At 32.2% G+C, this 16,145-nt stretch overlaps 1 protein-coding gene across 2 annotated transcripts; it reads left to right on the plus strand.

Annotated features, from left to right (window-relative positions):
- Positions 1 to 609: 609 nt before the first annotated feature.
- LOC124942701 (transmembrane and coiled-coil domain-containing protein 4-like) lies at positions 610 to 12,712 on the plus strand. 2 transcript variants are annotated; one of them, XM_047483248.1, is made up of 15 exons: positions 611 to 996; positions 1,116 to 1,197; positions 1,281 to 1,769; positions 2,432 to 2,603; positions 2,718 to 2,870; positions 10,034 to 10,131; positions 10,289 to 10,380; positions 11,099 to 11,169; positions 11,274 to 11,409; positions 11,488 to 11,547; positions 11,633 to 11,715; positions 11,800 to 11,876; positions 12,054 to 12,124; positions 12,215 to 12,272; positions 12,339 to 12,712. In XM_047483248.1, exons 1-15 carry the CDS (start codon positions 797 to 799, stop codon positions 12,456 to 12,458), a joined length of 1,962 nt encoding a protein of 653 aa, XP_047339204.1. In that variant the 5' UTR covers positions 611 to 796; the 3' UTR covers positions 12,459 to 12,712. The 2 variants fall into 2 exon arrangements, 1 of the variants encoding a protein (XP_047339204.1); XR_007099730.1 differs by lacking the exons at positions 12,215 to 12,272; positions 12,339 to 12,712 and having other exon boundaries at positions 610 to 996; positions 11,650 to 11,715; positions 12,054 to 12,118.
- Positions 12,713 to 16,145: the final 3,433 nt, after the last annotated feature.

A 16,145-nucleotide genomic window follows, 5' to 3' on the forward strand; every position in this document is an offset into this window, starting at 1 on the left:
GAAGCCTCAGTTAAAATCATTATTTGGGATCACTTGAGAAAACCAATTTACGTCCTTGCATACAATTTCAGAAGCCTCTCTCCCGCGATAAGAAAGACAATAGCCATCCAATATGTAATGTGTTTTTTCATCGAGAACTAACAATAAAACGTGATTTTTGAATTGGAGGTTAAAAGGGTCCTTTCATCTATTCTACTCTTCAATTAGATGTCAATGAAAGTAATTAGTTTTTCAAACTTTAATGCCAACAAACCCGCATAATCAGTGACACACCATTGTCTGGATTAATTTTTTCAGTGTTATTTTGCTTTGTTTTACCACCACTTTTAAATGGATTGTTTTGTTATGATTTTCCATCTTGTAATTTATACATTTAAATATATTTTTTACTTTATATATTTAAATGTGCTAATTATAATCTAAATATACATTTTTTTCCTTTTATTACTAAGAATTATAATATATTCTTTGAAAGTTTCTCTTTATATTTTCTTTTGCGGTGAAAATTAAGCATATGATCATTCATATTAATTATATCTAAGATCCCAAGTTAAGCGGGAAGGGTATTTTCGTCAAGATGTTTCTTCTCATGAATCCAGCCTCGGATGAACAGTTATGCAATCTTTACCGCCCGATTATTCTCCAATCTCCATCAACTGTCGAAACATTCAACATGGAAACGAGCAGATGAGAATCATAATCATCCGATTCAAATAATAAAGATCATACTCTTTCCAATTTGTCGAAACAAAATCCTTGAATTTGTTTCGAGTCCAATGATCGCCTTCCTTTGGCAATGGCGTCGTTGCTGGCACCGTCCAAGAGGTACGCAGCTGGAGGACTGTTCGGTCTGGCTTTGCATGCGGCTCAGCTGCATCAGACTCATCCTCTTGGTTCGATTACTGACCAGCAGCGCTTCAACAGTTGCGAATGGCTACCCGAAGATTCTGACCTTTGGGTCCATGAGAAATCCGGCCTCCTCCGTCCCGTCTTCAGGTCCCTCCTATCTGCTAAAATCCCTAATTGAAATTTTCCTCCGTAAAATTCATTATTAATGAGTAGTTTAGACTTAGGGTATGATAATTTTTTAATTTATTTAATTTTCTGATGAACAGCATTCTAGAAATTGATAGAAAATCATGGTTAGGGCTTGAGGAAGTGGCAAGATCTTCTCCTTCAAAGGGTTTTGTAGAAGAGGTTTGTTTTTTCTTGATAAACAAGTTGAAACAATGTATAGAAAAATGACAGATGGGTTGTTATGTCTTCTTCATTTGAAACAGTTCTTGGGAGTACTTTCAGACGAGAGTGATGATACTTCTCCAGAGATTAAAGATAAAGAACTTAATCTTTGTAAAGCACTACATTCCATTGTTGAAAGCATGGATAAAACAAGGGACATTCAATTTAAGTTAGAGAGGCATCAACAATATAAGATTGACTGCCAGAAGAAATACGGCACAATCCCAGAGTCTAGCTCCGATGAAGTACCTGAACTTTTTAAAGGCACGGATAATGCAAGCTGTAAGATGGTTAGAACTGAACAGGAAGGCAGTCATTCCGGTAAAGCATATGAAAGTTCTCTACTAGAGGCAAGTCAGCCAAGTCAATCGAGGAAAGTGACTGTTCTATACGAGCTTGTATCTGCTTGTATTACCCATACAGCTGAAGATTGCAAAGACAGTGCACAAAAAGAAAAGGGCTATTATTCTCAACATCGGGTTGCATTGAGACTTTTGGCATCCTGGCTCAACATCAAGTGGAATACAATGGTTTGTTATTCATTTACTTGTTATTTACAGTTAACGCCAGAATATAGAACCAGAAGCCCCCTCCCTGATCATGTTCATTGTCTTCTCCAAAAGCAAGTAATGTCTACTTTACTGCATATAGAAGCTTTATCCATTTGTTGTTCACTAGTATCCATTTTCTCATTTAGTAGGTTATTCTGGGTGTTACATATGTTAATTAGTAAATGAAGTAAGATTAGCACATATAGTGACAAGTTCCTTAACTGTCATTTGGTTTATACTAGACTGCCATGTTAGCTTCCATCAGATGAGGTGGCTGGTCACTTAGTCCATCTCTAACGACAACCTCTATTTTCAAAAATCTTCTCCAACACATGTACTCTATTTTGTACTAAATTATCTCAATGGCATTTTCGTTTTATTGCATATTTATTTCAATCCTTCATAGGAACAGTGATACTCTATATATCAATCTCTAAATTAGAGTATCCATATAAAGCATGATTAGAGAAGACATCATATACTCTACTTTAAAGATAATCTCTATAATAAAGACCGAATGAAGGATGAAGAGGCCCTTATGCTGCTATGCAGGCATATTACTCCCATTCTTGCATTGTATATTTGAAAAAACTATTATTATACAATTTGTAAGTACATTTAAGTATTCCAAAGCCTTGTAGGAAGCTATTGAGATAATGGCTGCCTGCTCTGCAATAGCTTTATCAGAAGAGAAGGCAACAGATGATGATGATGAGGTCCTATCACCAGAAAGATCATGGGAAAAATGGAAGCGTGGGGGAATAGTAGGTGCAGCTGCATTAACCGGCGGGACTCTAATGGCAATTACTGGTGGTATGAGCATTTGCAAATATTATTGATGTTCAAATACACTAGATTTGAAAATGTATCAAAAAGTTCATTGAAGTGTTAATATCTAAACAATATTTGATATTTTGTTCTGTGAAGGTTTAGCTGCACCAGCTATTGCTGCTGGTTTAGGTGCTTTAGCTCCTACATTTGGCACTATTGTTCCTGTAATAGGAGCAAGTGGGTTTGCAGCAGCTGCAGGTGCTGCAGGAACAGCTGCTGGCTCAGTTGCAGTGGCGGCATCATTTGGGGGTGAGTACATTAATTAACTTTCTATTTTATAGCACATATACCCTTTCAGTGAAGAAATATCACTGTGGCAAATATTCTTAGTACGAAAGGTGGAGATGCATATTTGATTTTCTTTTGTTTTTGGAAAAGGGGTCAACTTTTATAACATAGAGAAAAGGTCATTGTAACTTGAAGGTTATGAAATTAAAATCGATTAAAAGTGATTTTTTGGGTTAAATTACTAAAATGTTCTATTGTTATAAAAAAATGAAATAAAGGTATTTTGATATTTTTAGTTGATGAATTAAGTAATTTAATCGATGAGATGATAGACAGTGTATTGTAGAGTTTTTCAAATGAGCTCATTTGTTTGATGTGAGTTTATAGGAAGGTTATGAAATCAGAATCTTGTTTAATAAAAAAATGAGTTTTTTTATTATTTGGGTTAAATTATTAAAATGTCTTTATTTGAAGAATTAAAGTTAACTAATCTAATATAATGTTCCTAATCACTGATTTATTGAAAATCAAGATATATGGATGTCATGTACGTAATCCATATACGGACTCCCGTCAAAGATTAAATCTTCCGTTTAAGAGACATGCTACAGTTAAGAGGATATGTTACTTAAATTTATTTTAGTCATTATAATTATCTGATTCTATAATGATAAATCTTTTGATTAAGAGACATGTTATCAGTTAAGAGAACATGTTACTTATTTGACTTTACTTTAGTTATTATAATTATCTTATTTTATAATGATAAATAGTGGTGGAAAATTACCGATAGTTTCGATATATCAAAAATATCGTACTGTAAAATACCAAAAATATAATTTTTTTCGGTATACCAAAAAAAAATGGTAAGGTATGGTAAGGGTAAGACCAGTTAGGCGACAGCTCATTTCATATCGCATTCCTAGATCCAAGGAATTTTGCAACCAGAATTTTGTTACGTCACCCAACTTCAAGTATCCACGTCGTTCATCTATTCAACTTATGTTAATTATTGGGCAACTGTAAACTCACGACACTCTATTACTCATAAATGTCTTGTTATAATACTCACCATGCCATATTTTTGCAAATGGCTCATCGTATTTAATAAGTTTTGAATTAGAATTTAAAGATGTTAGATCCAAATTAGGATAGTACCTTAGTGTTTAGCTAGATTGTGAAGATAGAATGAGAAGAGAATATCTACCACAAAAATTTGCAATCGAATACATGAGATTAGGGTTTCTTAGATGAGAATAAGATTTGAAGAGAGAGAGAATAAGCACTACACTCTGAGAATTGACAATTGTTGGTATGACTGTAATTTAACAAATACCCAATCCCATATTTCATTCACACAGTCCACCATTTTCTTGTCAGCTTGTTGTTTAATACGATTTTGGGCTCTCTAAATATGAAATTTTAAAAGCTGTGAAACATGTACAATATTGTGTATTTTTGTTGTTGAAGGAATGTCCAGCTTATATGCAACCTTCTCAATTTTTTCCATAACCCGAAAGGGTCCATAAAACTTAGGACTAAGTTCGTGCATCTTTCCTTGAATTGACAATTGTCGGTATGACTGTAATTTAACAAATACTCAATCCCATACTCCATTCACACCGTCCACCATTTTCTTGTCATCTTATTGTTTCATACGATTTTTGGTGTCTTCCCTAGAAGATAGACTACAATCAACTGCCTTCACCTCTGAGTCTCCAGCCAAATAAGGATAATGGATTAGTAGGGGTTGACCATATACAATTTCATACGATGATGATAAAGTTGTCGAATAGAAATTGGTATTGTACCACCATTCAATTAAAGAAAGTCAATTTACCCGCTTTTTGTCAGTCATATAATGTAAGTATGTTTCCAAATTTCGATTGACTACCTCTGTTTGAACATCAATTGTGGATGATATGCCGATGACATTGTCTGTTGAATTTCTTGCAACTTACATAATTCCCTCCAAAACATGCTTACAAAGACCTTGTCTCTATCATTGACAATAGTTAGGGGCATACAGTTGAGTTTGAAATATTGTCAAGGAACACTTGAGCAATTGTATTTGCTAAAGATGAATATTGAAGACCGATAAAATGTGTCATCTTCGTAAGTCTGTCTCTACGACCAAAATTACTAAATAACCATTAGACTTTGGCGACCTATCGATTAAATCCATTGATATGTCGCTCCAGATTGAAATAGGAATAAACAAAGGTTGCAGCAAACCTTTGTAACCTTGAGTTTCCCATTTTTGTTGTTGTCATACATCACAGTTCCTTACGAATTCTCGGACATCCCGTTTCAATCATTTATAATGTTGAGCTTATCAAAGTTTCTGATAGGTGATCACTCCGAATGTCCACCTACCGCTGAATTGTGCAATGTGGAAATCACATCATTTCTTAACCCCTGGACAGCATTTACTAAAATTCTTCATTCTTTCCCCACTTGCTGATTAATTAAAGTGAAACCTGTCACTCCTGAAGCATCCTTTCTCAATGTGAGTATAATATTTTTTCAAATTCTCATTGTTCTCCTATAATTGCATTATTCTCTTCATTAAGACAGATAAAAATTCAGAAATAACATAAAATGATTTTTTAACGAAATTTTGGATAAGATATCTGCTATCAAGTTCTCCTTACCCTTCTTGGATTGAACAGAAAATTCAAAGCCCACCAGCTTGTATACTTCTCTTGGCTTTGATGTTTTATCTTTTGCTCCAGCAAATGTTTAAATGATTAATGGTTTGTTTTATTCACGAATGGTTTGAACTATAAGTAGCACTCCACTTCTTAATGACATATAGTACGACCAACATTTGATGTTCATATGCTGATGAATGCAATCGGGGGCCCTTGATGTGTCAAAATTGCCACATTTCTTTCAGACTTACATATGTTTCAATCACAATTTTTTCTTCCAGATTTTTGAGTATTTCAAAAGCAATTGTAGCTGCATCATCCTATTTGAACTTTCATTTTTTTAACATCTTTTTCAATAGTCCTGCAATTGACCCATAGTCTCTGATAAACCGTCTGTCTACGATTGCTTAGACATATTTACTGCCACTCCTCGTTGTGAAATTATATGCCTAAGGTAATCAATTTCCAGACAAAATCATATTTCGAGTACTTTGATGTTGTCTTAGTTCATAAAAACCAACCTTAGATGTTTGATATGATAATTTCAACTCTTACTATAAATAAGAATGTCATTAAAGAAGACTAAAACAAACTTTCTAAGATGAGGTTTAAAGATTTCGTTCATCATTTTCTGAAATGTCGATAGAGAATTGGTTAACTTGAATGACATCACCACAAACTCATAATGTCCTTCATGAGTTTTGAAGGCTGTTTTACAAATATCATCCTCATTCATTCTCACATGGTGAAAGCCTTAACGCAAATCTAGTTCAGAAAAAATACAGTTGTCATAACGTTCATCCATTAGCTTTTTAATTAAATGAATATTTAGCGTATCTGATGATCATAACTTCTCTTTGGAGGTAAACTTGTGGGCTCCTGAAACAAGTCTTCAAACTCGTCGTAGAACACATTTCTCAGTTGGTTCTCCACATCCTTCTCAGGTAAAGAAACAATGAAGTACAGTTTTGTCTGACTGACTTCTTCGTCCTTGATACTAAGTAATACTACATCGACTCCTTTTCTAACTTCCCTTTTCAGCCTCCTGCCTTTCCATATTTCTACATTTTTTTTGTAGCGTCACCTTTTAGATTCACAATTTTTCCCAACTACTCAAATTTTAATAGCAATTCTTTAAACTCTTAGCTTATATTATTAAGAGTTGGTAATCATTCTACTCCTAGAATGATATCATACTTCGGAATGGATAACACTTGTATTTATAACGAACTCACCCCCGAGATGACCGATGAAAATTAATGCATTCACTATTGGTCATTAACATATTAGTAGTTGACAGGATATAAGAATGTGAAAAACTCATGGTTGGATATTCTCTTTAGAAAGAATATTTTCACATGGTTGGATATTCTCTTTAGAAAGAGTATGTTGCTGAAGAAATTAATAAAGCAACGCCTCATTCATTCGAGTCTAAAAGTTTTTGATTATTCAAATGTTAAAAGATGTGAAAGTTATATGTATAACTAGGATGCTTTTTGATAACTATTGTGCAAAAGTTGAAACTTCAGATAATAAAAAATGTGAATTGATAATTTTGAAAAATGTCATCTAAAAGAGAATGAGATTTGTAAAGATTTCTCATGTTTAGAATGGTGGATGATGAATAGAATGCAAATGTAATATCCAGTATTATCAAATATAGCAGTTGACATTTAGCGATCCTAATTAGTTTAATGGTTTCAGAAGCAACATTTAGTGATGGGACCAGAGTCCTTAATTCTTATCGTTCATCACTATCTACGAATACAGTGCAGACTCTTTTTGTGGGGTTGATTGACTTCGACATATAAATGTAATGAAAAAAAAAAAAAGACTAAAACAAGTTTTCATTATTAATTTTTATGTTACAAACTGAATTTTAGTACCTATTTCATTATTTATTTTTACTTTTTCAGAAAAAAGAAGACATAACAAGAATATTTTTTTGTCGGTATCTACCTTTCAAATTAAAACAAAATTAATTAATCTCCGTTGTTTGTTTTTGCAAATGCCACTAATCAGTTTTTTAGGGTTCTTTGATTATCATTCTTTAATCATAACTAGGGTTTGTCTAGTTTTGATTATTGACCCTCCCATTTATGAAATTTTTAATGAACTGTTATAAAAAAAAATCAATTTGTAACATAAGAAATTAATAATGAAAAATTACTTTAGTCTTCTTTTCTATTCCATGTATATGTCGAAGTCAGTCACCACTCCTACCAAGTAGAGTTTGCACTATATTCGTGGATATGAATGAACGATAAAAATTAATGACTCTTATCCTTGCACTAAATGTTGTTTTTGAAGCCACTGAAATCACTGAGATCGCTAAAATGTCAGATGTTATCTTTGAAAATATTGAATATTGCATTTTATTCATTCTCCACCATTCTAAACATGAAATTTTTATAGAAATCTCATTATTTTTTAGACGACATTTTTCAAGATAATCTGTCAATTCGGATCAATTACTCTCCGAAGTTTCAACTTTTGCTCAATGGTCATCAAAATCATCCCAATACATATAGCTTTGACATCTTTTAACATACAATAATCAAAACTCTTAGACTTGGACGAATGAGGCGCTGCTTTATTATTTTTTAGCAACATACTTTTCATAAAGAGAATATTCAACCATGAGTTTTTTCACATTTTATATCTCCAGTATCAACAATATATGTTATTGTCAACTAATAATCTATTTGTGTTAAGCACACATTTGTTGGTATATAGTCTCCAGTGTTAACATCTGATCCTCCTTCGGTGAAACAAATCACAACCTATAAAGGTAAGAATTATATAAAAGCAAAAACGATAAAGGTAAAAAAGTATAAATTGATTTTAATTACCTGTAGGCCGTATAAAACCACTTCAAGAGAATACTCCACTTCAAGAGCCTGTTGAATTACTTGTGAAGTTTGTGTTAATTTTTATGATATTTTATATACAGAAGGAATATGTCTGACCATGTATCTCACTTTCCTTTGGTATTTCAAATATTGAACTTTCACTACTTTTCCTTAAGTATAGCAAATGCTCTTTTGCTTGATTCGAGGTTGACTATTTGGGTTATATTATTTCAGGAAGGGGAGTGGAAATAGATCCCAACAAACTATGTGTAGTGGCTGATTGGCCCCTCCCAAAATCTATTAAACAATTACGAGGGTTCTTTTGGTTAACGAGATATTACTGGCGATTCAAAAAGTATGACCCTTTGGCTAAACCATTGACAAAGTTTAGGCTCTTTTAAATAGGAACACTAGACAGTTTGCTTTCAAATCATTAAAGTTAGAGGTAACATCGAGCCCAATTTTGTCATTTTCTGATTTCTCTCAACCATTTGTGGTCGAGGCCGATGCCAATGGCTGCTGAATAGGGGCTGTGTTGCTGCAAAACAACAAACCACTTGCATTTTTTACCAAGGTTCTCAATAAAACTAACTCTAGAACTACTGGCCTTGATTTTTGCTATTGAAAAGTGGAGAGTATGTTTCACCCATATATTGTCCGCACAGATCATGAGCCTCATAAGCATTTATTAGATCAAATGATACATAACCCCTGTCAGGATAAATGGATGTATAAACTGTTGGAATATTCATTTGAAGTTCAATATAAAAAAGAGAGGAGAATATAGTAGTTGATGCTCTATCTGGCTTACCAGAAATTCAATGATCTGTCATCGCTTTTGTAAACCTTATCTAATTCTATCGCTCACCCGAGATTCTCTTGGGTTAATAACCAACTACATTTCAAAGGAAAGTTAGTGGTAGGTCAAGAATCTCAAGATGAAACCCTATATTATAAGCTATTTAAAGAAATTCATGACTCACCTTTGGAAGGACATTATGTGGTTATAAGGTCTCATATTCAAAACTCCATCAAGGATTCTATTTTCCTGGGCAACTGAGGAATATTCGTGAGTGGGTACGAAACTGCCCAGTCTGTCAGGAACACAAAGAAAAGAATCATCATTCAAACCTTTAACTATTTCAGATTCTATATAGTCAGCTATTTCAATAGATTTCATTGAAGGGCTCCCTACTTCCGAAAGCAAGAATATCATCCTTCTCGTTGTTGATCGCCTATCAAAGATGAGCCATTTTGTGGCCTTAGCTCATCCATACTCAGCAACCTCAATAGCACAAACATTTATGGAGAACATCTCAAGCTTCACGGGATGCCCCTCTGTAGTCAGTAAAAAATAAGAGCGAAGCCAAAAGGGAAACTGACAGAAAAATAAAATAAAATCAAACATGTTAAATTTCTATAAAATCAATAAAGTCTCATGTGCATTATCCCCTTTTCTTAGTTGAGGCGAAAACTTATAATACAAATAAACAGTATGCATCACTCAAGAAGTGGATCAAGATAATTTGGTTGCAAAGACCTTTGCATTTCTCAAGTTTGATCTCTTTTTGTTTAATTTATATGGAGGAAGTATTTCTCATAAGTTGGTCTTATTGTTATATTATTATTTTTCATTGTTTCACATGATTAAAACCTTTTGTTTCTCATTATAAACTAGTTGCTGGAGCTGGACTTACCGGGACTAAAATGGCTAGGAGAATTGGAAGCATTGAAGAATTTGAGTTCATACCCATTGGAGAGAACCACAACCAAGAGGTATAGTTTTAACATTTTTTTGTGAAGCAAAAACATTAGACCATTGCTTCTCAGACTTCAATGCTTTTACCATACTATATAAAATTTTGTCAATTAGGCTTATGTGGATTCATAGTTTTTTTTTTTAATTTCGTTACTTATGGATCTTGTTCTACAGAGACTTTCTGTTGAGATCGTTATCTCAGGTTTCGTTTTTGAGGAGGAGGATTTTGTAATGCCTTGGGAAGGACAAAGCGATTGCATGGAAAGGTGTGCCTTTATTGCTACCTTACTTTGGCCTTCGTGTTGGAAGCTCTTATTATGTTTTTAAGGAATTTTCTTTCCTGTAGCCTGTGATTTTTATTAAACAAATCATCCACTTTTAGAAGTTTTGTATGGAAGTTTTGTTTCTTATTCTTATTTTCAGGCTTGAGAACATATAAGACTTTCACCTGATCTTGTTATTCTACTGATGGTTTCAGAGAACATTTCTTAATCGGTCAAAATTCCTTCTTGTAGATTTAAAACAATAGGCTGAAGTCATTATATGTGGTTTCTTTAGCTTTTCATATGAAGTTAGTCGTATTGTATATTGAGCACTGAATCTTCTTAGAAACTAATGTGTTTTCTTTCAAACCATAGAATTTGAAAAGAGAAAAGATAAACTCTTATCATCTATTTGGCTTAGGTCATTCTCCTCTCAGCCATTCTTTGAATCTTATCTATTACAAATCCTAACCCAAACCTAAAAAGTGTAAACATTATCTACACAAACGGAAAACAACATTAGTAACAACAGCTGTATATTTCCTATTTCCCCCCTAAATGCTACATTTTCTTTTAGTGACTAACATTTATGTTGGACAATATTGTTACTCGATCTATATCATCCACAGTAGCATTTTTTCAATGTTTTAACTGGGATTGTAACTTAAATCACATGTTCTTAGGAAGACAATATGACTTTCTAAATGTGTCTGTCTTTTAGGTATGCACTACAATGGGAATCTGAGAACCTGATTGCTGTAAGCACTTCCATTCAGGACTGGCTCACATCTAGTAAATGATCCGAAGCTCATATCTTCAGCTGTCAAAAATATGTTATTCGCAGGGACATACATGTAATTTTGAATATTTTTTTATGTTACTTCTATATACTGCAGAAGTTGCCATGGAGTTTATGAAGCAAGGGGCTATGCTGACTGTATTAGGAACACTTGTGGCAGCATTAGCGTGGCCAGCGACGCTGCTTTCCGCCACTGACTTTATTGACAGCAAATGGGCAATTGCTTTGGACAGGTGATTGTTTTATGATGATGATGAAAAGAATTAGTTATTTGTTAGTCTTGTTGACATATATATTCATGCATCATGTAGATCTGATAAGGCAGGGAAGATGTTAGCAGAGGCATTGATGAAAGGATTACAGGGACAAAGGTTGATAAGGGGTTTCCCAGATAACCATGTTTTGGATCTGTTTTATTTAATTATTGGCTTGGTTGGCTGCTCATAAATCTTTCAGGCCTGTGACTCTTATAGGTTTTTCTCTCGGAGCTCGAGTGATCTTCAAATGTCTCCAATTCTTAGCTGAATCTGGACAAAAGGGTAGGTAACCAACTATCCATCATCCTAAAAATTTGGATTTCCTGAATAATTAACCAATCCCTTATCAATTGCTGCTGATGGCAGCCCACCTTGTAGAAAGAGTTGTTCTACTTGGCGCACCTATATCTTTTGGAGACGAGAATTGGGCATCAGCTAGACAGGTAATCTCTTATCCCATCATCAATTAAATAATCAACTAAAACATCCTTACTTATTTTTCTTCTTGTTTTTCATATTATTTTAAAATATTAAATAAAAGAATATTTTAGTCATTTAAACTAATAATTAACATTAACAGATAAACTCTTGAATTTTATCTTCTCATTACCAATGACCAGGTTGTGGCTGGGAGATTTGTGAATGCATTCTCCACAGATGATTGGATGCTTGGGATAGCCTTCCGTGCCAGGTAAAATGCGTAGAAAGAACATATTATTGAAATGGTCTTGGACTTGAAGAAGTAAAGGTTTGAACAATGTTGTTTGTTTTTTGTAATCAGCCTGCTTACTGAAGGATTAGCTGGAATTCAACCTATAGAGGTCCCTGGAATTGAAAACGTAAGTGAGTCCATTTGTCTTGTTTTATATAAAATATGGATTCCAATCTTTCAATTAAATTTGCAGGTCAATGTAACACATTTGATAGAGGGACACTCTTCTTATCTTTGGGCTACCCAACAGATCATACAAGAGCTTCAATTGGATTCGTATTACCCTGTCAAGGGAAGTCTTGTAAAACCCTAAAGTGGAATTTTTCTCGTGTTATAGAGTTCTTTGGGATTTAAAATACTAGGGATAAAAACATCATTTCAAAAAGAAACAAAAACCCTTCTGGCTTTAACTTTGTGGTTGTGGGTTAGAGCCCCACGGTTGTCCTTTTAAGAGAAAGAGATTCTATCATTTTAAGTTCTTTAATTTTGAGATGGATAATCTAGATGATCAAATCTTGTTAATAGAATTAAAGCATATTTTGTCTAATATGATGAGCACAATAAATCCATGTTCTTTCTTAATAGATCTATTTCACATAATGTTCTCTTCAGCATTGACTTTCAGATGTTATATGAGAAAATATAACTTGAAGTGGATTGTTATTAATATTGATTTTATTAAGGATTTTGGTTTGATTAATTGGAAAGAATTGTTGATTAATTATTTACTTTCTTGTTAATTCATAATAGGTATACTTCACATTTTGTTGTTATTATCAATGGAGCCCAGAGTGGTTTCTTTCAAAAATAGAAAGGATTAAGGCAATTAGATCCTCTTTCACCTCATATTTTCTATTTGTGTTATGGAAAATTTTAAACACATTCTAGGTGATCTAATTTTAAACACTCCTTTCATTACACATTCAAATCAAATAAACAACTTTTTAGTGTTTATTTTTGTTAATGATATGTTCCTTCTAACTTCCAACTAGAGCTGATGAAGTAGTTTTAATACATTAAAGAAATATTAAACAAATTTAGTAACATTATATACTCTTTTTTTTGTCAATGAAGATAAAAGTCTAAGTTTTATTTTTTAAGTATTAATGCTAAGGCAAAGTAAAACGAGTTGTTGAATACTTAGTTGGTAAGAAACGGACAAAAATTAGATTTGTTTTTGCTGAATTTAATGATGAGACAAGAGATCAACTTTATTTTGTCTAATTTCTTGATTCTTAATCCAAGGCAAAACAACTTGGCTTTGTCTAGATGTAACTTTGTCCCATCTCAACTACTACATCCTAACTTGTTCCGCTTTATTGAGATAAAATCTCCAAATATTAATTCAAAGAATTCCTCGGTACGATCATTCTTCGGGAAGACCCGGATGTAATTCGTCCACTTTATTGAGATGAATTTTCTTCCATCCCCAACTCTATCTACCAAGTATTAGTTACTCTCAAACAAACGATAAGAAAATTATTGAATTGTCATCTCATTTGAGTAGATGAATAAGACCACTTAAATGTGATTCATAATCATGAAGAAGAGGGTCTAGATGAGAGATTCAATCAATTCAATTTTGTTATTTCATTTGTTTTAACTTAATTGTCTAACGTTACGTTGTTAATCACAATTTAGGTGAAGTATATTTGCGACCTCTTTCGAAAAAATTAGATAATTATGTGAAACACGGTGAAGACAATTAGAGAGAGTTAGTGAATTTTGAAAGAAAATTACTGAATTACTAGTTGTTTTGGTAGGAGTACAAAATAGTTATTGTAAGTTGATTGATTCGAAAAAATAAAAAAATAAAAAAAATAAAATAATGAAATAACCCATTACAATTTATCGAATTTTATATTATTTGCTAAATGGTTCTAGCAAAGTTGAAAATTAATGCCTGACCCATTACTTTCTTAATAGTTTGATATACGATTAGGTTGATCCCTTAAATAGCTTGAAAAAAATTAAAGATTGAAATGTTGAACCATGTATTTCTTGATGGTTTGATATTTATAGGTGAAGATTATTGGGTACGACATGTATATCTTCTGAGGGATGTGAAATTCGTCCAGACAGGTATTGTTGAATTTGTGACTTATTTATCACATCTTAATAAGCGTCATATTCACTCAATGCGAAGATGGTTGGGTTTTGAGTTCATATATTTTTAAAGTTTATATTGTGATGAATTTAGATAGAGTGCTAGTTTAGTGTTTATGACTTTTGATGTAATTCTATAAATAAAAGAGTGTAACATAAGATTATTTAATTATTATTCAATAAAATATCAATAGAATGAACGATGATATATGTATTTGTTGATTGAAACTCGTTAAAATATTGTGTTCATTACTTTTACCCTTTAGATTATTATACGCAATTTCTTATCATAATGTCCTACATAGAATTACAATAAATATGGAATCATGAGTCACTTTCTGAATCTCAAGGAAATAAAGAATCATGTGTCAATTTTACGGGCATAATTGTGGTAGACTAAGATTATGAATAAGAACACAATGAATAGGGTCGGATCTATGTTATGTTTTTCGATAGAAGACAATAATAATTTGGCTATCACTAAATTAGAGATTATGATATATTGAAAAATTAATAAACATTTATAAGGGTAGATCTAATAGAAAGACAAAAAAATAAAATTATACCAGCCCTATCATTATTAAGGCACTATGATTTATTTAATATTTTCTATGGAAAGAGAATGAGTTCACATATTAATATTAAAGAAAGTATTTTGTATTAAAAAAAATTAGAATGAGTACACATATTAATGATAAAAGAAAATATTTTGTATTAAAAAAAAAGTAATTATGATTATTAAATTAATGAAAAAACTGTTATGGCAATACATTAGAGACAATAACTTCAATATTGTGGTTGAAATTTTCAACAAATATTTCGGTCCCAAATTGGGAGATTATGCCCATTCTACTTTGAGAATTTTTTTTTTAACTATTATATATTTTGTAAAATATAAAAAAATTATATTATTATAATAAAATAAACTTAAAATTTTTATAAATTTTGAATAATAAATAAATATAATAATGATATTATATATTTAATGAGAAATGATTAGGTGAGGGAATTTGGTGAGGGAATGACGTGGCATAATCTTATTCGCTGAAAAAATCAAATAATTTTTCTTTTTTTTCTCTTTCCTCCCACTTTTACATTTTTCAACCAATGAAGGTGATGCCACGTCATTCCCTCACCAAATTCCCTCGCTCTATCACTCCTCATATTTAATTATGATTTTTTTATTTGGCGAGTAATATATATCATCTCCATCTCATCCACCGTCAACTATCAATCAATCTGAAAAAAAAAACCGTCTCTAATAGGATAATTCAGATCGAAAACTGCAGAGTGAATTAAAATTGGCATCCCTAGTAACTAATGTTGAAGTGATTTTCAAAATGGTAATAAACTAGAAAGGTAAAACTTATGAAGGTACACATATTCTCAGCAAATTTGAAGTATAAAAGAAAAATATGATAAGGATTTATGGGACAAAAATGATGGCGGATAAAGCTCTTGGCCAAATTGAACGTATTAAAAATTCAAATAACTTTAGTACTCATACTAACTTTCAACATTAAAAAAAAAACAAATAACTTACATTTTTTATCAATAATTTTTTTTAGACAAAACCCTAAAATAACCAACATCAAACACGCTCTACATGAATGTTGTCAAGTCCATTAAAAGGAATTGATTAGTTGATGGACATTTCAGATGGATTATCTGCATAAAAGTTCTGGTATAGTTTTTGTCCTACCCAAAAAAATATGTTTTTCCAAATGTGTAAGTTATTAGGAATCTGAATAAAATGTAATGTTGTCAAGAAGATATGAACTATCACATTATATGATTGAAGAATGAAGTCTTGAGTTTGACCTCTCATTTTCAGATTTCATTCCTAACATTAATATATCTACAAAACCTGCAATATTGTTACACATCACATTCC

This window comes from Impatiens glandulifera, chromosome 6 (genome assembly GCF_907164915.1).
Source record: "Impatiens glandulifera chromosome 6, dImpGla2.1, whole genome shotgun sequence".
NCBI lineage: Eukaryota > Viridiplantae > Streptophyta > Magnoliopsida > Ericales > Balsaminaceae > Impatiens > Impatiens glandulifera.